This window comes from Rhinichthys klamathensis, unplaced genomic scaffold (genome assembly GCF_029890125.1).
Source record: "Rhinichthys klamathensis goyatoka isolate OS25496 unplaced genomic scaffold, OSU_Roscu_1.1 h1tg000004l_1, whole genome shotgun sequence".
Taxonomy (NCBI): Eukaryota; Metazoa; Chordata; class Actinopteri; order Cypriniformes; family Leuciscidae; genus Rhinichthys; species Rhinichthys klamathensis.
Genome location: NW_026606557.1, coordinates 6,968,757 through 6,994,565, shown reverse-complemented (window position 1 = coordinate 6,994,565; position 25,809 = coordinate 6,968,757). Strand labels below are relative to the sequence as shown.

The 25,809-nt window shown below is 38.6% G+C and overlaps 4 protein-coding genes and 1 long non-coding RNA gene across 5 annotated transcripts in view; 2 read left to right on the top strand and 3 right to left on the bottom strand.

Moving 5' to 3' along the window:
- mrtfbb (myocardin related transcription factor Bb) overlaps positions 1-15,717 on the top strand; it is a 45,952-nt gene extending 30,235 nt beyond the window's left edge. The window contains exons 4-17 of the mRNA XM_056253281.1: positions 1,107-1,172; positions 3,068-3,123; positions 3,557-3,632; positions 3,783-3,923; positions 6,019-6,179; positions 6,469-6,594; positions 8,439-8,686; positions 9,365-9,533; positions 9,611-10,348; positions 10,434-10,526; positions 12,387-12,533; positions 14,526-14,660; positions 15,057-15,117; positions 15,215-15,717. Coding sequence (XP_056109256.1) covers positions 1,107-1,172; positions 3,068-3,123; positions 3,557-3,632; positions 3,783-3,923; positions 6,019-6,179; positions 6,469-6,594; positions 8,439-8,686; positions 9,365-9,533; positions 9,611-10,348; positions 10,434-10,526; positions 12,387-12,533; positions 14,526-14,660; positions 15,057-15,117; positions 15,215-15,672 — 2,675 coding nt within the window. The 3' untranslated portion in view covers positions 15,673-15,717. The remainder of the gene's footprint in view (positions 1-1,106; positions 1,173-3,067; positions 3,124-3,556; positions 3,633-3,782; positions 3,924-6,018; positions 6,180-6,468; positions 6,595-8,438; positions 8,687-9,364; positions 9,534-9,610; positions 10,349-10,433; positions 10,527-12,386; positions 12,534-14,525; positions 14,661-15,056; positions 15,118-15,214) is intronic.
- A 2,959-nt stretch (positions 15,718-18,676) lies between these two features.
- LOC130087071 (lipopolysaccharide-induced tumor necrosis factor-alpha factor homolog) lies at positions 18,677-20,165 on the bottom strand. Its single transcript, XM_056253271.1, has 5 exons — positions 19,933-20,165; positions 19,640-19,750; positions 19,464-19,517; positions 18,999-19,146; positions 18,677-18,882 (listed from the first exon to the last, which is right to left on the bottom strand). The coding sequence occupies exons 1-5, from the start codon at positions 20,075-20,077 to the stop codon at positions 18,774-18,776; spliced, it is 567 nt and encodes a 188-aa protein (XP_056109246.1). The 5' UTR covers positions 20,078-20,165; the 3' UTR covers positions 18,677-18,773.
- Positions 20,166-20,585: 420 nt separating this feature from the next.
- On the bottom strand, positions 20,586-22,394 carry snrnp25 (small nuclear ribonucleoprotein 25). Its single transcript, XM_056253261.1, has 5 exons — positions 22,038-22,394; positions 21,813-21,903; positions 21,636-21,741; positions 21,471-21,545; positions 20,586-21,341 (listed from the first exon to the last, which is right to left on the bottom strand). Exons 1-5 carry the CDS (start codon positions 22,236-22,238, stop codon positions 21,284-21,286), a joined length of 531 nt encoding a protein of 176 aa, XP_056109236.1. The 5' UTR covers positions 22,239-22,394; the 3' UTR covers positions 20,586-21,283.
- Positions 22,395-22,652: 258 nt separating this feature from the next.
- Positions 22,653-23,947, top strand: polr3k (polymerase (RNA) III (DNA directed) polypeptide K). The gene is made up of 3 exons (XM_056253515.1): positions 22,653-22,879; positions 23,464-23,551; positions 23,686-23,947. Exons 1-3 carry the CDS (start codon positions 22,769-22,771, stop codon positions 23,811-23,813), a joined length of 327 nt encoding a protein of 108 aa, XP_056109490.1. The 5' UTR covers positions 22,653-22,768; the 3' UTR covers positions 23,814-23,947.
- A 259-nt stretch (positions 23,948-24,206) lies between these two features.
- LOC130087253 (uncharacterized) lies at positions 24,207-25,192 on the bottom strand. Its single transcript, XR_008807346.1, has 2 exons — positions 24,989-25,192; positions 24,207-24,948 (listed from the first exon to the last, which is right to left on the bottom strand). It is a non-coding gene; the product is annotated as an uncharacterized LOC130087253 (long non-coding RNA).
- Positions 25,193-25,809: the final 617 nt, after the last annotated feature.

The window sequence follows — 25,809 nt, the reverse complement described above, 5'->3', positions numbered from 1 at the left end:
CACTGTCTTTTTGAAGTTCCTGGTTTGTTAATGCATCAGTGCTTCCTCATCCAAAGCATAACACCTTGCATCTCGCTTTTTATGGGCAGCAAGTCCAAAGCCAAGTCTTAAGCTGACATCACCTTGAGAAGTTGATAGGAACATTGCACTGTTTATTATTTTGTGCTTTGGACGCTGTTCTGTTGTTGATCTCTCTTATAAACAGCATTCTGTTGTTTGCTTTTGAGGTCAGTACTGTTGAGATTTCGTACCGCTTGAAACTTTTATTACATTTGAATTAAGTACGACTCTTTGGTTGAACTTCAACCCCAAAACATTTCGGATGAAAGGGAAAATGTCACAGATGATTTGTTTATATAGTAACAAAAATAATAAAACACTAAAACTGAGCAATACTATTAACTATAATCAAATTATGATTTCCAAATATACTTGAATAATGCTGAAGTAATACAATGCTTTGATATTAAATAGCCTTTAAAGATTAATAACTAGTGTTTCTACCAATAACACATATTGAGGATGTTACATTGAAATACTATAATGTTTATTAATATTTTGATTTAATATTTAGTTTTTATTTTAGTTTTCTGTTTAATTTTAATTCACGTTTTAGTAATTTTGTTATGATTTTTATTCATTTGTTTTTTTATATTTCTATTTAGTTTATATTATTTTTTCAGTTTTAGTTATTTTAGTTCATTAAGTTGAATGAAAATGGGAAATGTTCTCAAAAAAACTTATTTTATTTCAGAAACTATCTGAAATTAAATGTTTTTTGTTTGTTTGTTTGTTTGTTTGTTTGTTTTTTTAAATTGAAATTGTATTTAAAATTCCGAAAGTGTCCTAAAGTTTCATTTATCCATAACAACCATGTTTCATATTAAATAATTTTTAAAAATAATACTTTTTAGGCACAAAAGGCATTGTTTCTTAAAGATTGCTGAACACTGTATGGAGAATCTGACGATGAGTGCTTTTGTGTCATGCTTGCTTAGGTCAAGACCTGTTTTGGACTGTATCTAGTGCATTTCAGAGAGTATTATAAGTACAAGCTCACTAAAGTCACAGTTTTTCACTGAGTTCTGTTTCTGCTTCCTCCACAGTGCTACAGTTAAGACTACAGCAGAGGCGCACACGCGAGCAGCTCGTAGACCAGGGCATCATGCCACGTGAGTCTGCATGCTTCATGGAAAAATAACACTTAAATGTCAGCCATTAATGTTTAGACAAATTAAGCCTAGACTTTCATGAAGTACTCTGTTGAGACCACATCTATATGTTAGACAAATGTTCTAATTTCTTGTAACACTTAATCCAGCGCCATTGACAAAGTGTCACACACATTATTACCTAAGCTTTGCACACATACTGTACTTATTCTTCATAAAGTGGAACACATTCACCTCCAGCCACAGTTTGTTTGTGGATTACTCCTTTGGCGACAGGAGGATGGAGTAAGTTATGCGTGTCGGTAAGGAGAGCAGTTCTAATAAAAGAAAGCGTCTGTTGAGGATACAAACTGATAAGGAAGGAGAGATAGAACAATGGTGTGACTGATGTCTGTCTGGAACAGCGGGAGCTGTCCTGTTCTCTCGGTGCTTGCCGTCTGTATAGGGCCCCTAACGTCATGGTCCAAGCTCCAAGAGTAACAAGAGTGAGTCAGCGGCTGGGCCTGCACTTTTCCTCAGCAAGATCTGTGGTTACCTCCCGGGCTTTATAGTCAATGGTTAATGGCTCGGATTCTCCCACAAAGACCAATTCTCGCATTCTTTATTCATGTCAGGATTAAACCTTTACTGAAAAGGGTTGTTGTTGTTAGTGAAAGCAGACCGTTTCAGAGGCCTAGTTTGGTTAGTGATATATGACTAATCAGGGTGAGCAAAAGATAGTTTTGCTAATCAAGGCACAATCATTGTGTCAGAGCGCACATTTCCTGTTGACTGTGGATTCAACACCCACAGAAACCCGCCTCCACTCACTCACACCATCTCAGAGAACCACTCGTTGACGTGATTGGTTACAAGGTAGTTTGTGACGTCAGAAACACCAGCGATTTCAAACGGCGTTTTGTTCACTGCAGTTTTAGGGAGAAAATACTCAGCAATGGTGTTGACTTATGAATTTGTACATGGTTTGTCTTAAAGCATATTAAAAACACCACATAGATATATATAAACAACATTAAAAACTTGATTTTCACCACAAGGGACTTTAAAAAACATTCTTAAAACATGATTTACCCAAGGCAAAATTGTATGAAATTGCATTGTATTCAGAGTCTATCTTGAATTTATTTATTTTTTAACCCATTGGAAAATGTACTTTTGCTTTATGCATAAATCTAACAAAATTGTTTAGTTTATAAATTGTAAAGCACGCATTCTCTAAAGTGGGTCAAAATGCTGACTTTCTAGTTTAACTTAAGTAGTTAAGGCAATCTTAGATTGTCCTTTAGGGCACAATTTGCCTTTAAGTAGAAGTTCTTTAGAGCGCAGCAGTTTAACTCAGAAAAATGTTTAAAAGAGTTTTGCACCACGTAAACAAGAGGTTTCTGCCAGGGAATAAAAAATTAAAAAGGTGATTGCGACTTTTTATCTAAAAATTCGGACTTTTTCCCCCTCTCAATTGTGAGTTTATATCTAACTTTTTTTTTTTTCAATTGTGATTTTTATATCCCAAAAATTGTATTGCAAGGAAAGTCAGAATTGCGAGATATAAACTTGCAATTCTGATAATTTAAGTTTTTTTCTCACAATTGGACGTTTATATCTTGCAATTCTGACTATTTCTCGCAATTCTGAATTGGGACCCTTTTCTTTTTCAGATGTGACCTTTTTCTTGCAGTCGCAAGTTAATATTCTGCAATTCTGCCCTTTTTTTCAGAATTGTGAGATATAAACACAATTGTGAGTCATAACGTCTGAATTTTGAGATGTAAATCCGCAAATTTGAGAAAAAAAAGTCTGTTGCAGAAACAAGCTTCCATATAAGTACTATATAATACGATATTAAATGATGTCATGTCACTTGTCTTGTTTTTAAATGAAGATTATTTTCCTTGCAGCGCTGAAGACACCTGCAGTTTTTCATGAGCAGGTCAGAAGTTTGGAGAGGGCAAGGGTAAGACTTCACTGCTCGGAAATATTCTTACACTTTTCACTCATTGGTGAAGTGGCCTTTACACAGGTTTAATAATATAAGGATGTCTATGTTAAAATCACAAGAATATCATATTTTCCATCATTGAGTGCTATAGTGAAAAACTGGCCTCAAGTATTTGGACAGTTAAGTTATTACATTTACAGTTTGCAGATGCCACTTGGTTTTGTATTTTGTTATATAATGCAATGACTTCCAGACATTTTGAACAATTAAATTCAACAATTTTGTGTACAAAACATATTATACAAAATAAATTGCATAATATAATTTTACTTTGGCTATCAGCCACCCTTTGTCCTATATGTAAATATTTGTCAGCTACTAGTTTACTATGAGAACAGTAACATGCTGAGATGTATGTTCATATTCATTGCATTTCCTTCAAATACAGACTGAGAATTTCCTGAAACATAAAATCCGTAGCAGACCTGAGCGTGCTGAACTTGTCCGCATGCACATTTTACAAGGTAAGCACCTGACCAAACAGAAGGGATTTCGCTCTCAAGAGCATTATCAGTGTCAAAAGTTACACTTTTTGAAGCACTTTTGTTTCACTTCCTGGATACTTCATTTGTGATGTAGCTTTAGCATATTCTGAAGCTGTTTATGTATTTCAGAAACCCATGCAGAGCCTTCTTTGCAAGCCACTCAGATGAAGCTGAAGAGGGCACGTCTAGCGGATGACCTCAATGAGAAGATTGCACAGCGGCCGGGACCAATGGAACTGGTGGTGAAGAACATCCTGCCTGTTGACATTGGTAAAAACAATAAAATAATGTATTTACATGCTTAAAGGGATACTTCACCTCTGGGAAGATGAATGTGTATTTAAAATGGGTCATTTATGTAGAAGAAATGTGAAATTATTTTTGAATTTGGAGCTTTCTAGACAGAGAAAAGCCAGAAAATGTATTTTTGGCTTATGTGGATGAAAGGCAACAACTCCCAGAATGCACTTGCTTCGCTGCCCTAGGAGGCCACTCCTACCGGTAACAGAGCGCAGTAGTTAAACAACAAGTCTAGGCTACTAGTGAGTCTCCGTGATGAGTCTGCCCGGGATTTCGAGATCGCCCAAAATGTCCGGGATTCGGCTTTTGCGTCCTACAGTCGCCATTCATTATGTTTACTGTGGCGAGCAGGACGAGGCTAGGGCCGCGGGAGAACGGCGCGAGGCCGGTGGCGTGATTACTGATGAGCGACACCTGTGAGACGCACCGGTCTCGTATCTCTCACGGAGGAGCGGGAATTTTCTTAGCAATGTTAAAACGCACATCAACCGATCACTTGTTTAGCGTTTATGTAAACACTACATTCAGATTCACCAATCGGAATGAATTCAGTTAGATTGAAACAAAAGGTGTGCATGAAAACAATGAATGGCGACTGCAGAAAGCAAAAGCTGAATCCCGGACATTTTCGACGATCTCGGCGGCCAGACAGGAAAAAGTCGATGGTAACCCCTAAAACTCAGCTTTCTCCAGAGAGCAAGAGCCTGCTACCTTAGCTTCCAAAAAAGATGGCTGACACTATGTGTACGTTCTGTGACTTAGATCATCCCACCCTCTATGGGCGGGTTGAGAACATGCGGGACAGCCCCTACTACTGACTGTAGTCTTTAGCCTCTGGCCAAAAAATCCTCCGATGACGCAAAATGACGATTTTTGCGTCATTGGAGGATTTTTTCCAGACAAAAAATACATAAATCTCTCGTCTCAGGGGGATATGAGGGTGGAAAGCACGGTAATTTGAAAATACTACAGGTTTTCTACTAATACAAAGCTTAATGCTAAATCCTGAAGTATCCCTTTAATAATATTTTTTGTGGTTGAAAACCTCATCTGTGTAATTGCTCTTCTCCACGCATTGCTGTCCCGGCAAAGCTTTGATTCCCGCTCTAACTGCATTATAATGGTGCGTTCATGTCCTCCTGGGAAGTTCGTATTTACAAGGTGGGAAGTCGTGTTTACGACGTCAGGTGCGTTCAAGTCACTTTTGTCGGAGCAAGTGTACCTTCTCTTTATTAACTACACAAAAATACAGCAAGGTTTTTCAACTCTACTTCCAGAAAATGAAGAACAAAAATGTGCATCATGTGTTTTGCTTTAATTAATTGATGAAGCCACTGTAAAATGTATTGTTATGTATTATATTGTTATAGTATATTTTGTGCAGGGAATTAGCTTATTTGGTAACACTTTTTTTACAGCGTCATTGTTACATAATTATGTTACACGCAGTCACTTTATTAATAACTATAAATTATGCTTAATTGCATGCAACTAACCCTGAACCAAACCAAACCCAAATCCTAACTCTGTAGTAAGGACATGTAGTTACTTAATATTACTCAGTACTTAAATGTATAACTACAGTGTAACAAAAACACCTTAAAATAAAGTGTAACCACTTATTTTGTTTTAAATACGACTTTGTGGTGGCATTCATGTGCATTCAACTCGTAAATACATTCTTTTCGACATGACTTGAACGCACTATAAGTTATATATATATATATATATATATATATATATATATATATATATATATATATATATATATATATATATATATATATTTTAAATGTAATTATATATAATTAATCAGAGCGGGAATAAAGTAAGTTGTTTACATGTGTCACGACAGCTACAGATAAAGCCAAAATAACCCCCGCAGACAAACTTGTCAATCTATCTTGATGGATGGTGCAGAGAAACGTAAAAGGTGAACTCTGACCAATAAGAGGAGGTTTTCCTCACATGTGACTTGCACATTTTGCTTCGGAAACAAAGCAAACGATCTACATGTCTGAAAACACCCTAACTTTTGTCTTCTGTTTTTTGTTGGACACTGCAGTTGCTGAACTGGATGTTTATAACTTCAATGAGGACAGCAGTGAAGCTCTGTCTCCAGAACAGCCAGCTAGTCATGAGTCTCTGGGCTCTGTATCTTCTCCTATAGAAGCCAGACTACCTGATCCATCCGTTGTATCTCCTCCGATCGGCTCCAAACTCCAGGTCAGCCTCTTAGCAGTCCTTGGATTCACATCCACACCATATTGATTGATAACCGGTTCATGAATATTCAGTGTTAATATTTACAGTTAGCTTTTGATAAAAAGGTCTGATAAAGAATTAAAGCATATGAAGGAATATTCCGCTCTCCAGAAGAGCTAAGTTGTCTCTACTACTTCTACAATTTTCCCTGCAAATTATTCAGACATCAGCCCTGTGATCCTGGTTAGATTTATGTGTCTCTGTCTCTTCTCATGGCCATATGGCTTTTAATCTCTTTTTATCTCAATAGTGTCCACCTACAACCCAGTGCTCAGACTTCCTGAGCAAAACATCTGTAGAAGATGGTCGAGTAAGGACTGCCACTCAGCTAGTCTCTGCTGCTGCTCCCACAAAGCCAGGACCCACCCTTGTGAAGGTAAACCATATGTCCTAACCACGGTGATGTCATTTCCTGTCAGTGTTTATTTTCAGAGATAATGGTCAGTGACTAACGGTATTACTGACTAATTTCACAATAGCAACTCCAGCAAAATAATGAAATATACCACACAGACTGTGAACTCAGAAATGAACTGAAAAAATTATGCTAAAATGTGTTTGCCTACAGATACAAGAACACTATATACACTACCATTCAAAAGTTTGGGGTCGGTACAGTTTTTTAAGTTACAGTTAAAATACAGTTAAAAATGTTTCCAAGGTTGTGGTAATTTGATTTTAAACAGTAATGTTGTGAAATATTATAACAATTTAAAATAACTATAATGTGTTGTATTATTCATATTATATAATAAAATTATAATTAAAAAAACATGATAGCAACATGTTAATTCATGCTAACAACATGTTAAAACATGCTAGCAGCGTGCTAATTCATGCTAGTAATGTGTTAAAAAATGCTAACAACATGTTATATTAACAACATATTTCAGCATGCTAAAACGTTAGGATTTTGTTCAAATATGCTTGCAACATATTCGTGTTTTTAGTAAGACATGCTAGTACCGTGTTAAAAATGCTTGCAACATGCTAATTCATGCTAGCAATGTAAAACAATGCTAGACACATAAGACGTGTTAACAACCTGATCAATCATGTTAGAAAGCTTATAAAACTTTCAGTCAAGGCTTTGTAATTTTAAAATAGAAATGTTTTGTTACATTATAAATGCTTAAAGGCCCTTGCACACTGAGTCCGAAATTCGCGTCCGAAATTTGTGCACGTTAAAAAATAAATACGACCTCACGTTATGTCAATCACGCTTGCACACTGCCTCTGAAACTTTCGTCCGTCATAAAAAAATCGGATCGGGTTCGATTTTCAGAGCCACCGAATCACGAATACGAAAAAACGCGTACGAAAATTTCGGACTCAGTGTGCAAGGGCCTTTACTGTAATTTTTATCAATTTAATGTGTTCTTGCTGAATAAAAGCATTACATTCTTTTTAAATAATCTTACTGAACTTTTGCACGGTAGTGTAAATCTTTAGCAAGAAAGATTCTGTACCACAGTGTAGACAGGAGAGAAGTAGAGCTGTTGTTTGTCACTCTAAACAGCTTGTTTAGAACAACTTGTCAAAGATATCTTATGCAGAGATAGAAGTGCTAGCAGCCGCCTTCTGTCTTCAATTAGAGGTCAAATGAAACATTCACACTCATAATGCGGAGAAGAACAAACTTAAGCTGGGAAACAGGAATCAGACCAATAACTTGTGCTTTTATCATAATCCAAGCCTTCAAAGCATACTCCGCATATTTACTACATGACAGCGGGTCACTGCTGACCCTCTCGCACAGTCGTGCTTTTGGAAACCTGTGGACACATACGCGAGCTTGAAATTGTGTTATTACATCCTGATGGCTTTCAACTCCCTTCCTCAGAAGCCAAACTATTTTCATGTGTATCCTGTGACTCAATATTTTTGAACAATGAGGGTCATGTCCCCTCCACGCATCCTGTTTCCTCTTCCTGTGATTTTAGGTAGATGTTCATACATGTCCCACCTATTCACAGCAGTTGCAAACTTGTGGTTTTACCCATAAATCACTCAGCTCCTCGTATTCTCATAGTGCTGACACCTCTTGTTAGCAAGAGGACTGGGCTAGTTGAAACATTATGGGAATCACCTGAAATCACAAGTCAAACAGACTGGTGATATAATTCCAAAGCGGCAGGGTGTTGAATGCGGTCAGTATGTTTGTTGTGTGATTTCAGGTGACACTTTTTGTTCAATTCTTCCGCCCTTGTTTCCATGCAGCAAAGCCAGCCCAAACAGTCCAGTGACAAGAGTCGAAGCAAGAAGAGCAAAGAACCCAAACCGCGGATTAAGAAGCTTAAGTATCACCAGTACATCCCGCCCGACCAGAAGCAGGAACCCAATGAAGCCCCGATGGACTGTGCATATGCCAGGCTTCTTCAACAACAGCAGCAGTTCCTGCAGCTCCAGATTATCAGCCAACAGCAACAGCATTACAATTACCAGGCCATATTACCAGCACCACTCAAGTATGTGTCACATTTCCAGTAAAGTTTCCAACATTTGAGGCCCTTTCTCATGACATTCACCTCTTAATCACAAGCGTCACTTTGACCTCAACATGACAAGAGGATTTTATCGTTTAATAAATCACATAGTATGTAATATAATGTACACAATATAGTATAATATGATGATTATCATCTGATTCGTGTTACACTTGACCTGCGTGCACTGTAGCTTGACACTTATCTTCAATGTTCAATACATTGGGAACTGGCATGTGAAATGCCCTGCAGGGATGCATACACACAAAAAAAAAAATACTAGTTCCTCTGATGTCGGTTAATCATTGGTTACGGACCAGTGCAATTGCATTTGATTCTGATATATCAGTTTCAGCTCTGACATTAAAAGGATTTATTATGAGCCTGATTGATTTACAAAAAGAAATTCGCAGCTCGGAAAGGAATGCGAGCGTTGTGTGCTATGAGCGATAGCCTTTAAATAATGGTTTTGCCTATTAATCTTAACAGACCTGTCATCACCACAGCTGTAGTATGGCAGTTCCTCATATTATTTCCAATTTGGCTCCTGTTGCCGCAAGATATACCTCTGCTTCTATTGTGTAGAAGGGCTGCTTATTGTGAATGATGAGAGAACTGGAAGTTCCTATTGCATTTAAAATACCCCATACTCCTCTGCAGGCCAGTAGCTGAGAGTCAGAACAGCTGCCCCAACATCACCCTGAGCACCAGCCCAAGTCTTCCCTCTCCCATCATGGTGTCTCTGCCGAGTATGGCTTCTTCACGTCCCAACAACACCTCGACCAGTCGTAAAACCGGGTCTCTGCCTGCCAACCTAGATGAGATGAAGGTGGGTAATATGCCCATTCATATTCCCACGTCAGATAGATAAGTGTGCAGAAGTACAGTTGTTCTTGTGTCTTCTAGGTGGCTGAGCTTAAGATAGAGTTGAAATTGCGTGGACTTCCTGTGTCCGGCACAAAGACGGACCTCTTAGAAAGGCTTAAGTCCCACCAGGAGAGCTCTCAGTCTACCACAACCATAGATTCAAACATCTCCAAAACTGCTTTGCATCCCGAAAACATGAGCACAACTCCACCTGTGTCTCCTGAGAGGTCCGAGGCCTCCAACACCAGTATGGAGGACAGCAGAGACAGTTTCACCAAACCTCTGTGCAATTTGTCTCCAGCCCACCCGCCGACAGGCACCTCACCCCTCAAACCCACACCTGAAGACATGACCATGGAAATCAAGGTGTCCGAAAAAGACCAACGCCTCCACGAGAAGGAGCGTCAGATTGAGGAGCTGATGCGTAAGCTGGAGCAAGAGCAGCGGCTGGTGGAGGAGTTGAAGATGCAGCTGGAGGTGGAGAAAAGGAGTCAGCAGGGTGGAGGGCAGCAGCCTGAGCCCAATCCATCAGTCCAGGTCAAAGAGGAGAACAGCGCCGCCCCTAGCTGTAACTCCAAGTGGAGTCCCCTGCCACAAACTACAGGTGTGAAACAGGAAGAGCCTCATGCCCAGATGCACCACACCCCAGTCCAGCAGTTCTACATCAACACCCAGCAAGTCCCTCAAGTGCTGCATCAGCAGACACTGATCAACACTCAGCCTGCCACACAAATCCTGTTGCCCATCAGCCTGCCCAGCAACTCCATCACCACACAGGTCTCTTAACATTCATGATATGCCGGTTCAATTTACAGTTAAGAAAATGGCATATTTATTTAGAGTTGTTCTCTTTACTTTGCAGGCACAGACCGTTCAAAACATCATACAAACGCCACTTCTGCAAACACAGGCGTCCAATAATACGCATTCAAATCAGACACCATCTCCACCTCAGGTGAGCAAATCGCTTCTGTGTGATTTTCATCTAGTGAATGGCAATGCGTTATCAAGCCCTAAAAACACCTTAGCAGTCATATAGCAATGTCCTGGCAATCACCCTCTGCACTCTAGAAAGTGCTTGGTAAATGCCTAAAGGCTGTGACATACCAGCTGACGGTTGTCCATCGACCAATATTGGGCCATTGTTGAGGGTTCGGACCCCGTCAGCAACTTTTTGGACAACTGACCCTTCGCAAAGACTGACCCCATCCGACAAGCTATGGCGCTCTCATGCCACACATGAATTCTCACGCAGTGAAAAATACATTGCGGAGCAAAAGACACTGACAATGTGCCGACAGACAAGACAGAGCAGGTTATTTTTGGTATGATCGTCTATTAGTCAAACTCCCTGCAAAGGGTGAATTGAGCATGTTGAATCTGTGGCACAGCCCATTGGTAAGAGAGATCACTCTGATTGGCTGTTCAGCTTAGCGAACCAGTGCTTGACAAGAAAAACAGAAGTTAAGAAAACAAGCAAACTACAAAGTGAAGAGGCTTTGGCTGCATCTGAAATTACATACTCTCTTGAGTAGGTACTTATTTTGAATTACTTTACAATCACTAAAAAAGTATGTTCTTGAGTGTGTGTAGTATGAATGTAATCCAGACATACTACATTCGACATGCTGTCATTATCATGTGACCTACTAGCGTCAGATGCGTCGCTTCACTGGGTTTCATAAATCCTCTCCCATGGCCTCATGGGATAGTAAAGTATCCATTGTATGCGCACTTCAGAATCTCACCAGACGTAGTATGTCATCCGGGTACTTTTCGCCCTACTCTTTTATTATAAGTGCTGTGAATTCAGACATACTTATTGTGTCACATACTGTTTTTGCCTACTTTATATTAGGGAGGTATGTGATTTCGGATGCAGCCGTTGTTTGTTTCATAAATCCTCATTCTTAGCTCTTCTGGTTTCCCTTTTTAAATTGTGAAAACAGACTACTGCCACCTGCTGGTATGGAGAGTTATTTCCTCTCACACAGGTGCAAACACACATGCTAGTTGGCTGTAGTCTTTAAGGTTTTTTTTCAAGTGCAACTGGGCCTTAACATCTACTTAAAGATCCTTAGCATTGTTATAGCAACTACCCTAAACTGCATTGTAACTGCCACTCAAATAACCACTCAAAACACTTGAATACCAACTCCCTGGAAACTAAACAAAACACATTAAGCAATGGCCTGGCCATAGAAAAATTAATATCAGTCAACCACTAATTCTTATATGCGCTGTTTTAGACATGCAAGGTAATTAGGATATGCTTAATTCTAATTTATAAAGACACCACAAATCACAAACAATAACGTTTTACATTGCAGTAATATAATAACACTAACACAACAATTAGAAATTCATTGTATTCTCTTAGTTGTGTTGTATGTATACTTTAGGGTGCTTGTAGATCTTAACCTTTTCTTTTGCTCTGAGTGTTCCGACACTTCATAAATCCAGTTCAGCTCACTATTGTGATGACAAGGCCCAGACGCATTTCTCTCTGATTTGGCACATAGCTTGAAATGGAAAGCCTTTCTGAGCCCTGCTATGTGTTTTGCACTTATCTCTGATGTTGCCCTGGCAATAGCAGTTCAGTTCAGGTGATGCATTACCCTCTCAACAACATCAAATGCAGACCTGGCTATTTAAGTGACAGAAGTAGAAAGTGCAGAGAAAATCAGAAAGAGCACTTATCATGATGACAGGGAGTTGGTTCGAGAACAAGAGACCTCTGTTTACACACTGATATAAAACATTTTTACTCACACAGTGCAGTGGGACTAATTCTTCCTCATGTATGTGTTTGCAGGCTTTACCCCTGTGTGGAAGCTCACCTTCTGGGTTTGAGTACAGGCAGAACCAGAACCAGCCAATGGCAGACCTGCCCCAGTGCTTCCTCAACAACTCACCTAGAGTCTCGCCCAGACACACAACCCCAAACGGACCCAATAACAAAGTAAGGCAAACTGATCTCTCTACTCACAGAAGTCTGTTCTCTATTGACATTTGTCCACCAAAGCATTTTTTTTCCAGCTGAAAATTCCATGTGCTTTTCTAAAAACACCCAACGCTTGAGAACGCTTTGAAGGTGCAGCATTTAACTCCTTATCTGGTAGACCCTTGGAGGAACTGTACATTTTTGTCATATTAATATTGTGGTAGCCTGTGGATCTACAGTAATCTGGTACAGACATGAATACTCAGAGACCAGCAATATTAACTTATCCTCTACTAACAGTTGGTCAGTGTAGCATTTGTTCCACCCAAGACCGGAGGAAGACAATCCAGCGCCCTGCCAAAATTGGAATATGCTACCCCCTACGTTCAAATTTTTAAGAGAAAAATGTATCACATATTGCCCCCTACTGTTGACTTAAGACAGGTTTAATTAATTAATACAGTTGACTCACCATTTAAAGCAGCACTATGCAGGAATTCCGCTTTTGTCAAACAGCGACCCCTAGAGTCGCTGTGGAGTACTTGTACTGTCGTGAATAGCACTCACGCAGAGATGGCTCGCATTCACGGCCGGATCCCCTCCCCCTGTACACCGGTACCTGTTCAGTAGGATGGACGCTGTAACGAGTTAAAATAAGGTGTGGCCCCTTTAAGAGCTGCGCGCGCCCTGTTTAACTGTCGGCAGTCTGTATTGTATGTGTGCCTCGAACACCACATGTATACGGCGCCGGGTTATTTCTGTTTGATGCTCATTTTATCAGAATTTTATCAGATCTTTTTTGCCGTAAAGCAATTCGTTACATCGCGAGACCTGATATCACGAGACACTTCCTGATGCTGCGGCCGGCGGCCTGCCGGCTCAAAGTTGCAAGTGTGTTTTTTTCCGCTCACATGCGATAGGGGGGTGCGAAACGACCACCATTCAACCCGAAAAGAGTAATATAACCATTCCAATGACTCCGAAGCTGTTCGGTTGAGGTAAAAAACCTGCATAGTTCACCTTTAAAAGAGGACCTTTCTTGCTTTGGCTGCTGCAAACTCTTCACTTACCCTGGAGTAATCCAATTTGCGACAGATTTGGTGCTCAGTTGAAATTTTGGCCAATCCGTTCAAACGATCTTCCACCCCTCCTTCACTGTGATTGGATGGCTGGGGAAAAGGCGACAGTGATGAACACTGTGTTTACCAACATTTTCAAAGGGCAAGTGCCCAGCAATCTGCGTGAAATAGATGTTCTGTGACTCGTCACCCTGCTGGCTTTTTTAAATATGTGGCACTTTCTATTGCAAACAATTGAAAAAAAAATACTCTGGCCTCAGGAAAAAAAAAAAAACGCTTTGGTGGACACCCAGCTTAAGCCTGAAGTATTCAGCCATGCACAAGTACATGAACATAAATTCTCCTAGTTAGCACAAGCTGCGTTTCATGGGTTGATGTGCTCCAAAAATGGTTTAGGTCTCGTAATGCAACACATAGCTTTCTCAGTGTTGCCACAAGGGGTGCTATATTGGCTATTAAACTGTCTATTTCAGGGGTCTGCAGCCTGGCACACAATTTGAATAAAGTCCCTCAAACTTGCATACAGACTTACATTGAGGTAATCATTCCTCATAGTCACACAGCCTGTTAGGAGCTATAAATACTATTTAAGTGTGTTTTTAACCTGCGGTAGAGCGCAGATCCGACAAGCCATTCGACAAGCCTTCTCAGCTTGCTAGTTAAATATAATTTTAGCATAATATCTGGTTTAATGAAACCAGAGCACTTGTCAAGTATGCACAACAAATCCACATGCTTGCAACATGTCAACAACCTCTCAATACACCTTTATGATTGTACAGCAACCACCCAGAACACACTATAAACTACACAGAAACATGCCAACGTGTGTGTACTCTTTGTTGTCTTGTGCTCCATTATACCTTATATATTATTCTGTTTGCCCATCACCCATATTACACAGTTTTTAAAGTTATATTGTTTTGTTCAGCCTCCATCGCCTTGTCAGCTCAACTATATCCTTCAGCCATCGACATTCCCAAATCACCGCAGCCCAAAGAGCAAAGACCCACCCCGTTACGAGGAGGCCGTCAAACAGACCAGAGGCCTACAAGCCACAATGCAGGTAATTTAAAGTTAAGCCCAAAATATACTTCAGCTTTGATGCAAATGCTTAGACTTTCAAAGCATTCTTGATAGCGTGCACAAACCGAAGAACATGCACACATCCCAGACAGCAACATAGTTTCGGCCCAGATCCGGGCCACATCTGGAACATGTGAATCCCATGCGTACCAGATGTGGGCCGACACTGTTGCTATCTGGGATGCACACTAGGAAGTGTCAGTGTCTGCACTATTTTCTCTCCAGAAGTTACCAAAAATGTCTCTGTTCGTTGTTTTTGTTTTGTCTCTTCCATTTCTTGTTTAACCGTGAAACAACAGGCCAGGCCAGTTGCCTACTTTGAAAAGTATTTTGAACGCATTACCATTGTCTTAATACCTCATATTCTTCCATAAAGGTTCCCACTGCTACCAGTCAGCACATGGACGATTTGTTTGACGTTTTGATTGAGAGTGGAGGTGAGAACTGTGTACAGAAAGAAACACTGAACAGGTCTTTGATTTTAGCTGCAATAGATTTGTATAACTAAACCATTTTCTGTGCTTTCCCTCCCAGAAATATCCCCTCTGGCCAGGCAGGATCCTTCTCTGGATAAACTTATGCCAGTGACGGTAAACATCACCACCCTGCCCATCAACACCGTGCTGTCACGTCCTCCTCCGCGAATACACGTTGCCCGCACGCCCAATCAGACCCAAGCACCTCCACCCAGCCTGCTGACCCTGGCCTCCGATAACCAGTTGGAGGTCCTGCTGGAGGACGCTGGGCCGCAGTCCCAGAGACTGATGGAGGAGCTCAAAAACCAGCTGCTGGAGAGGTCCCACTCCCCAATGGACACTTCAGATCTGACCTTCACCGACACACCGCCATCCACCCTCCATCTACAAGACACCGGCCTTGATAACATGGAGTGGTTGGACCTTACGATCCCAGGTCCTGCTGGAATCTCCTCTCCGACTGTCTTTTCATCGGATTTCTTGGACTCGACTGATCTACAGTTGCACTGGGACTGAGCTCACAAAGGGATCAAGATTGGAGACTTTCTAAAAAAGATCTGTGGGACCACTAACAGGCGTGCAGTGCGATCTGGAGGGATCCTCTGTGCGCGAACAGATGTGACCATCATTAGTTATCAGCTTTTCTTATTTGTGCCTATAAGTGCAGGTTTGTTTGCTGTTATTGTCACCAACACCTTTCAAGGCAGAAAAAGAATGTAGAGACACTTGTTTTTCACCTATATATTTAGGCAGTGACCTTCTGCTTTTCATATTTTGAAGCAGTCTTTGAAACTGCTGGCCTATATTATATAGAATGTTGTTTTTTAGATTGCGATTTAGTATAATGTCTTCGAATTGACATAATGTATATTAGATTCATATCACACATTTTGCAGCAAGTAAGAATTATACGTACAATGTGCCTTTGCTATTTACGTTATCCAGAAACTCTCTAGTTTTAGAATTGAAAGGCATAGTTCATCCAAATTTGTCATTCTAAACTTGTTTCTTTTTCTCTGTGGAACACAAAAGATGTTTTGAAGCCGTTCCAGCTGTTCGGTCTATAAAAAGTCAGTGAGTTTAAACATTTTGGACGTAAAGGTAGCATGCAAATAATCCATACGACTTGACTATTATATGCCAATGCGGCAGGATCACTTTGTATGATGTTTAATTTACAAAGATTGTGAGGACCACTTCCAAACGATGCCTACATAGCCGACTTGCCTATGTTCCTCAACAGTTCATAGATCTTATTGTGAACGATTCATCCATGTGTACGTTTAATTTTTGTTTTTTTATCAAAAAACCCTGCATTTCTTCTTTTTCCATAATCTGTTTCACTTTGATGTATGGAAACGACTTACATTTCGATCTGTACATCATGAAAAGTGATCGATATGGATCCATTTCACATTACCTTTTTGGAGCTTGAAAGTTTCAAACGAAATCCCAATGACTTAAACATATTTTTAAAAGCAGCTGAAACATTCTTCAAAATATCTTCTTCTGTGTTCTGCTGAAGAAAGAAGCCATGTGAGGTGAGTAAATGATGACAGAATTGTCATTTTGGGGTGGACTATCACTTTTAACACAGAGTTTGCAAATATTTTTGATGGAAGCATTGTGCCATGGTAATTGTTCCAAATGTGAAATCACCTTTTTAGTGTCTCATTTATATTCACTATCAATTTCCACGGTCAATGAGCTGTTAGCCGTTGCATTAGGGTACTCGAAATTGTGGCAGCTAACTAATAACATTTAATGTATGAAAATTTCAAATTTATTTAGTGCTTGGACTGGGGAAGGTCAGAGCAAGTTTGTTTACCAAACCCATCATGGGGCCAAAGAGAGGGAGTGAGATTAGGGGCCATTATCATCTCTAACAAAAGAGTAGAGACACGATTTAGCTGTGCGAGTTGACCAGGGAAACAACACTAAACTGGACCAGTGAAATTTTCATATCCATATGAGGTGATCAGAATGACATCGGAGAACAGCTGCATTTTGATTGGTCAGACTCTTTGCTGCAGTAGGGTAGATGTTTGCTTTGGATGTAGATGAACTGCTGAGGCCTAAATTCACTATATTTCACAGAATTCAAGCTTCTTTCTACATAACCACTGAAGTACAGGTAGCCGGCGGGTGATAGGCCTTTGTGAATGTACCTAAACCTCATCTTCACTAGTTATTTGTAAGATTGAATTAGATTTCAGTCCAAATGTTTGTTAGAGTTTAGATAGATTGTTTAGATTTTCTGTAAAATGTGACAATGTGGCGACATCTGCTGGAATGTTTTGAAAAATGTATTTTTTTTTTTTTTTATCACCACTTCCTTTCGATGTATCACTCTAAGAAATGTTTCTTTGCAGTGTTTGACAGATATAATAACAGATTTCCCCCTAGACACTTTGTGAAAACATGCCAAATAATGCATTTACTTGACCTTGTACTGAACATGAACTCAGACAATCATTTCTATATCCAAACACGTCAAAATGAAAGAATGTATTTCTATATTTAGAAATGTAATTACCATGATGTCTCTGTCAGAGACCCAAAGCTTTTAATTTTGTAAACATACGATTTTACTGCATTTATGCAGTTCTCACATATATATATATATATATATATATTGGGGGGGTTTTTTCACACATTTTATGCCTCTATAAATATTTTTTGTTGAAAAAAAAAAAAACACGTGGTGGAGCAAAACCCTATCCTTGTAGACCTTGTATTTTTTTCTCAACATGTCCATCAGAGTAATTGTTATTTGTTATGAAGAGGTAAAGAAGAGAAATATTTGAAAACATACTGACCCTTTGAAGTGCGATGTAGATCATATGCCTCATATTTTGCACAGTGTATATATTTTTATACAAATGTATTTGTGCAACTGTAAATATTTTTTTGAGGTTATCTTTGTACATATCTTTATTGTATATACAGCCTTTTATCATTAAAATGTTTCTGTATTTGAAACCACTGAAATGACTTGTTTGGCCCTCCAAAACACAGAACCATGTTCCAGCAATGCATAACCTCAGTTATGATCCAAAGAAAACTACACAATAAATAAAAACTTAACATTTGACATTGTACCAGAGATAATATTTTTCTCAAAGGAAAGATCATAACTTATGGTCTACAAAACAAGATTGTTTTCATCAGCTGAAGAACTCCGACTCCATTACATCCAAAAGCAATCAGGAATTTGGTCGTAGTATTGCTTCTTGATTCCATTTTTTATATTCCTGATAGTGTAATAACCCAAAATAAAAACTAGCATTGAAGTTCAAACCAGAAGACTGGAAAGTCACCCTTGAAGATTCAGACATATTCCGGTTTCCTTTCGGATTGGATGGTTCTGGAACGTTTTAAGGTTAGCCGAAAGCTTGGCTTGGTCCCTGCAGAGAGGAAACAATATCGGATATCGCAATTGAATCCTTTAGGAAAGGCACGCAGGTAGTTCCATGGGGATTGTCCCTGTAAAAAGTTCAGGATGACGTCTCCGAAACAATTCCAACCGCCTTAGTTGTGTGCGATAATCAAAAATAAGACTCTCCAGTACAGATGCTGGTGATTCAGTTCAATTGACATTATTACGGTTCCATTCCTCAGAACTTTTTGCACGTGTTTATATTACTGCGGCATTTTGGACATTTGTGAGTGACGTCTTTGCAGGAATCCACGAAGAACGGGATTAGACAGCAGCCAGCTACACAACTACACAAGAAACAGCCATAAACACAAATATGTCATGACAGAACGACACGAGGGTAATCAAATACAGGACGTGAATGAGAATAAGTCAAGCAAATAAGGTAAATAGTTCAACTCACCAAAAAACCATGGAAATCAAACACAGAAGATAGGTCACACTGCCAGCTTTGGTCATGACCTCTGTGGTTATATATTGCCGACAGAACGGACACTGTGTCTTAGAGGAGTGTCGGGGAAGTTGCTTAACATCCAGAATAACCTGCGGAGCTAAGGAAACAAACGAGCCGCTTTCAGGAAGCTCTGGTCCTGTTGTATTTTGTATTGACGTAGTTGAAATTGTAAATGTAACTAATACATTAATAGACTCAATACAAATAGTGAGTTCTTCATTCATTGTCACTGCAATTAAATTATTATAGTTTAATTAGCTCATACCTTGCAAATGATTTGTACTTTATTACACTAGTACACATAAAAAGTGTTACCTATTTTTCCTTGTTAGTTCATGTTAACTATTGTAGTTAACTAATGCTAACAAATGGAACCTTATTGTAAGTGTTACCGTTAAAAAAAATCTTACCAACCTGGAAACGGAGGTGGACTGTCTACAAATATGACGCTAGATGACTTAGTTGTGTCTGCAAAATAAAAACATACAAACATATGACAACTATACTTTTACATAGGCCTACGACTACAGAGGTCAATTTCCAAATGTTTGAATATATTTGGCAAAAAAAGACAGCAAACCTCATTTTACCTATTAAAAGAGAGCCGCCCTCTTGCATTTTCTCAAGTTCAATCTTCCTGTCAGAGAGAACTTTAAGATCCTCGTCAATTTGTTGAAGTTCTCCAGTTTCTTTGGAATACTCTATTGGTCACAAAGATCAAGTATGAGTAACAAAACATCAGTGTATTCCCGTAAAAATCTCTATATTCACATAAATGTCTTCATTTAAAAAATGATCTCCAAATGTCTTTCACGGTGTCCTCATGGCTTCATTTGTAAGTCGGTTAATAAATCATCGAATAGTTCCATCGACTCGTACTGACCTTGCTCATTTTGCCCGTTGTTCCGCTTGAATTGGATGAGCATGGACAGGACATTGCGTCTGTCCATGAGCTGCTGTCTGCGAAAGGACAGCTTGTTCAGCTTCTCAAAGACACTCAGCAAATGCTCATCAGATTGTTGAGGCATGTTGAGGGTTGAGACGACAGGTCACTTAGACCTCAGAGAGCCTCAAACCTTCATACAGTGTCCTTTCCTAAAGAGATGCAATACAGCGTCACGACGAGTGTCTAGTCAAGAATACTGTTTCAAAGAAAGTTTTTTTCCTGATATGAAAAACACTACTTAACCCAAGCACAACTACAATGTGAATAAACAGTAAATATCTCATTTAAGTAAAAGTTGTTAAAAATTACAAATAGTTACCCATGTGTGCTTGCGTCTCATTCATATGCGCTCTTCACATTCATTGCGGTATAAAGGAAATAAGAGGCTGGTCATCATATGAATGTAGTGTAACAGTAGAGGAACATGTTTACAATATTTAAAGTGTGTGGTTTACCTGTATTTTACTAAATTCGTGTCATGTCACGACAAGGGTCTTAAACTGTAACTGTCTATATAGTTTATATATAGTTTTACAGCAGGTTCTGGTGAGACTATATAAATTAACAACAAGGGGAATAAAACTGCACTCTTAGAAACAACTTGTATTTTAATCATGTTCCGATTTAAGTATTTTGATCAATGTAAAAGCAACATAAAATCCCACAAATGTGACTTTAAAGACCTTCATAAGACATGTAGTTACAGTGAGTTTATGTACAATATGTATATTAATAACATCAAGTTCATCAAGTAGGCCTAGCCAACATTTGCATCCTTGCCTAACATTTGTATTTGCATGACATATTGGGTTTCTGTTTTTGTTTTGTTGTTGCTGTCTGTTTGTTTAGTGAAATAAAAAAAAGGTGAATTCTTGAAGGACATTGTCCAGAGTTCATGGTGACCACAGCTGCCAAGTTCCAAAAAGGACAAAAAACTATAAACTAATAAACATAAAACTAGTCCATATGGCTTGTACACTATTCCAAATCTCCTGAAATCATACAAAATTTAGGTTGTTATTCAACTAAAAATCTTTCCTTTGCTTGATTTTTTAAAAGTTAGACAGCAGTGTGGTCACTTAAATGTTGTTGTGTGGAAAAGAGAGGTTAAAAAGCATTTTGGGGCAAAAAAAAAAAATCAACATTTTCCCTTTTTTGTTCCACAGAAAACAACAACATAAAGTGTTTGGAACGCCATGAGTTTTTACTTTTTGGATGAACTATTCCTTTAAATGTCTCGACTATTTACAAATTAGAGTGATAAATAATAACTGGAGATTGTCCGTGTTCATTTTTTCTTTAGTTTCTTCAAAAACGTCACTTCATCTCTGTTCCTGATCCCGTAGCTGAGAATAAAAGGGAAGCACAGTCATATTTAAATCACATGAAAAATCATTAACGTAATTCAAAAAGCAAATTAACTATTGTGCCGTTTTCACACATTTCTACAAAAGCAGCAGATTGTTTGGACTCACTCCTTCAGCTTTCTCTCGTCGTCTTCTAATTTCTCTCCGTTGAAGGCCAAATGAAATGTCCTCCACACATATTTCCTTGAAAGGGTAAATAGATTAGGGGGGGGGGGTTACATTATGAAACCTGCAGTATCATATAGCCTACCTGGCACATTTTTCATGTCTTACCAGCTGATGTGCTTGACACCTCCCTCTCGCTGTTGTTTCAGCTCCATATATCTGCGAATGGCTTTCTTGAGATCCAGAACCGTAGCAGACTGCACGACCACGATAGCTGTGAAGAGATTTGCTCCAGTTAGAACCAATAAATGGGTGACAATTCAGAGCGACTTCAAGAAAACTCACGCATGACTTCTTCATCAGGCTTACAAACACGAACAGTCATGGCCTGACCGTATTCCAGAGCCACCTGAGAGTTCACCTCCTCCAATGTGACCTGAACAGATGGAACAAACGATTTCAGAGAGCAGAAAATATTTTAAAGAAATGTTCTGCAGAAAGTCATTAATAACCATTGATTTTAACATTATTCGAATAAAAACTTGATTGTTAGGCTATTTGATGGTACACCTGAATTGGCAGGTCACACAGTAAAGGGTCCTGCACTATCAGAGCCAAGCCTTCCTCGAAGATGTCAAGAAATTCAGAATGTGGCAATGCCTCCTCATCCTCTTCCTCTTCTTGCTCCTCTTTAATTTCATCTGCAACGGTTTTCTCGGCAAAGTCAGCCACGTCGACATTCTTTAGGTTTCCTTCCTTTAATTTATCCATTTTTAACTTATAATAAGCAAAAACTTCCCGATTTAAGACTTTATACAGAAATACAAGACATATAAAAGTTAACAAAGAATATAAATGGAATTTAGAAATATGACATTAAGTATTTTGCGGAAATTCTTTCTGATGAAACTGTAACATCAACATGCTGCGTTTCAGATTTCTTCATAATTTAACACAAACACGCTGTCGGAAGATTTATATGATGCACCAAAGTTTAGTTCCGCGTACGTTTTAAAAATATATTTCCGGGATTAGCTATATAATTCTTAAAAATATAAGTTTTATTTTTTATATATATTGCCAGGTATATATCAAATTATTATTAAATATACATACTCTATAATCAAGGTTTCATTGTGTTTATATTATGTTTCATGTCGAGCCTAGAATAGTGAGGCACGGTTATCATCATGTGCTTCCTGTAGCAACTGCAGCTGAGAATGTGTGTAAACACCCACTTTAATTGGATCAGAAAAACAATACCAGTATTTAGTAAACAATATTATATATAACCGGTGAAAATGCTTATGTTTTGTCCAACTTGTGGGAATGTTTTAATCGTGGAGGAAGGACAAAGGTGCTTCAGATTCGCGTGTAATACATGTCCATATGTGCACAATGTCACGAGGAAGGTAAGTTAATGTGAAGTTACCACCACAACATATAAACGAACACGTGATAATGGAACACATAAATAATTTGAACGTTCGATTCGAATGAAGTCAAAAGATGAAGTGATGTGACAGTTTGATTCAAACATATCTGATGATGCAAAGCGTCGATTAAATTGCACATGGAATAGAGTGATTGTTCGATTGTAAACGTGATTTGAACAATTGCACAATGTGAACGTTCCATTCAAATACATGTAATATGTGAAAAAAAAATGTGTAAGGTTTTCTTTTAGAACATGAAATGTACATGTACATGAAACTGTAGGTCACATGGCAATGACCCCATGACGGATGTATGTCTGGATTACATTCACTATATAAAACACTTATAATAAATATATTTAAATATCTGAATGGCTGGTAAGGTAACTTAAAAATGTAGTAGCCAAATTGGCTGCTGTGTGTGTGGAAAAGTTCATTTCATTAGAACATCCCTCAAAAATGTTGTCAATGTAGTTTTTGAGACGGTGCCAGCATAAAACTTTCTGATATATAATATATATCTGATGTGTGTTGAAATAATTGGTTGGTTATTGTGACAGGTAAATAGCAGAAAGTACCCCAAACTGAAGGAGGTTGATGATGTTCTCGGGGGCGCTGCTGCTTGGGAAAATGTGGATTCTACTCCAGGTAAAACAGTGTATCCTAATGTAATAAAAAAAAAATACTAATATGTGTTTTTAATCACACGTGCAGGTGGCTTTAAATAAGTGTATTTGATTTATTTTGAGTATAACTTTCTTTTCTTTTTCTTTTTTTTGAAGAACCTTGTCCAAAATGTGAGCACCCACGGGCCTACTTTATGCAGATTCAAACTAGGTCTGCTGATGAACCAATGACAACTTTCTACAAGTGCTGCAATATACAATGTGGCCATCGTTGGAGAGACTAAATCAGTCTTGGACTTTGTTTGAGACTCAAAATATGTGTTCATAATAAAATATTCTGTTTTCATTATATATATATATTTTTTTTTTTTTTGGAGCCAAAACTGTGTCATCATTTATATGGATTAAAAAAACTTTATTTTCACTAACTGTAACAGAATGTACATGTGTCATTTATAACCACATCATTTACATCTGGGTTGTTCTGGCCTGATGACCATTCTTGTGTGTGTGTGTGTGTGTGTGTGTGTGTGTGTGTGTGTGTGTGTGTGTGTGTGTGTGTGTGTGTGTGTGTGTGTGTGTGTGTGTGTGTGTGTGTGTGTGTGTGTGTGTGTGTGTGTGTGTGTGTGTGTGTGCGTGTGTGTGTGTGTGTGCGAGTAATAAAATGACATCTCATACATGTTATAGTCTTTTTATTTGTTCAAATAATCATTAAGTTCACAAGTTTTGTTTTACATACACATTTGAGACTTTAGTTGAGCGTGGCATCTGGTGTGCCACGCACTATTCTCAAGGCATCTATCTACAACTGCATTCCTGTAACACAAGCTTGACATCTACTGTCTGCAACAGCATCAAGTCACTTCACAAAGCAAGTAGACCTACGTAGTCAAGAGCATATTAGATTAAAGGGAGCCAGCCTGGATTGTGCAAGTAAACCTCATGAACATGCATATTTACTGGAGATTATCTTTCAGTAATCAAACAGACATCATATTTTTTTGTGTGTGTATGTTTGATGGAGAGGTATCTTGATGATTTTATAGGTCTTGGTTAATTTTCGATTAAATAAAGCAGGGTGGGATGAGGCCTTTTTTTCAGTCAGAAAATAGATCATTGGAAATTCAACTTAGAAAATAGAACTTAATGTGGCAAAAGTTCTTTTTGTGATGCCTGCATACATGTATGAGGCAAATGTGCAAATACTATGAAAAATCCAGTGTTCGTTGGACAGATCTGATTAAAAAGAATCGTTTACAATGAGACAGCAAGTTTAAATACATTTACACACACTAGCAATTGCTAAAAAAAATGTTCCTTCATGTTAAATACTACAATGGAAAGACGGAGATTCTGATTTTTAAAACAGCTATAATATTGGCAGATTGTCTACAGGAGAAAGATGATTAATATCTGAATCTTAATTTAAAGCTACACGGTGTAACTTGTGTTTGCTAACATGTTATTAATTAGAAAATGTTGTCCAAATGGCTTTACTTTTGCCCAATACACTTTGATGAATCTATAGTAGCCTAACGATTAATATTTTTGAGCTGTCGGGACGGATTTTGTGGATAAAAATATATACATTCGCCCGTGCGTGTCAGGATCTATCCGTATCCGTACACAGAGAAAAGTAGCTCCGCGTTCATGTCGTTGCATTAGCGTGCCGTCACAACAAACGAGAAAAAATCACCGTGAATCGTTCAAAACGGCAAACCCCTGAACACCGGTAAACTGGTGCTAGAGCCGTAGCACGACCAAGACACATTTTGTTTTTGTTTTTACGCTTCAGGGCCAATAGTTACATGGTGTAGTTTTAGGCAAAAGTGAAAAGCGGAGCTTTAACTCGTATTGAGATAGGCCTGGTTTCACAGAAAAGGCTCGATTAAGCCAGGATTAGGCCTTAGTTCAATTAGGACATTTAAGTATCTTTTATAAACATGCCTTATAAAAAAACATTCCTGATCTGCATCTTGAGACAAAACAATGGTGCTGACATATTTTAAGAAATATCTGTGCACTTTGCTTTCAGATAGACAGCTCAAACATGCATTTTAGTCTGGGACTAGGCTTAAGTCTTGTCTGTGAAACCGGGCGATAGTCTATTCACTGCTGATGTTGTAGTGTTTGAATTTCGTACCGTTAAATCACATTTTTGCACAGAGCTATTCAGAAATGATCAAATAAAGGAAATAATCTCTTTAGATGGTTCCTGAGAAATTACAAGTCTGACCACAAAAAAAAAAAGAAGAAAAAAAAAATAGGACAATCAACCTT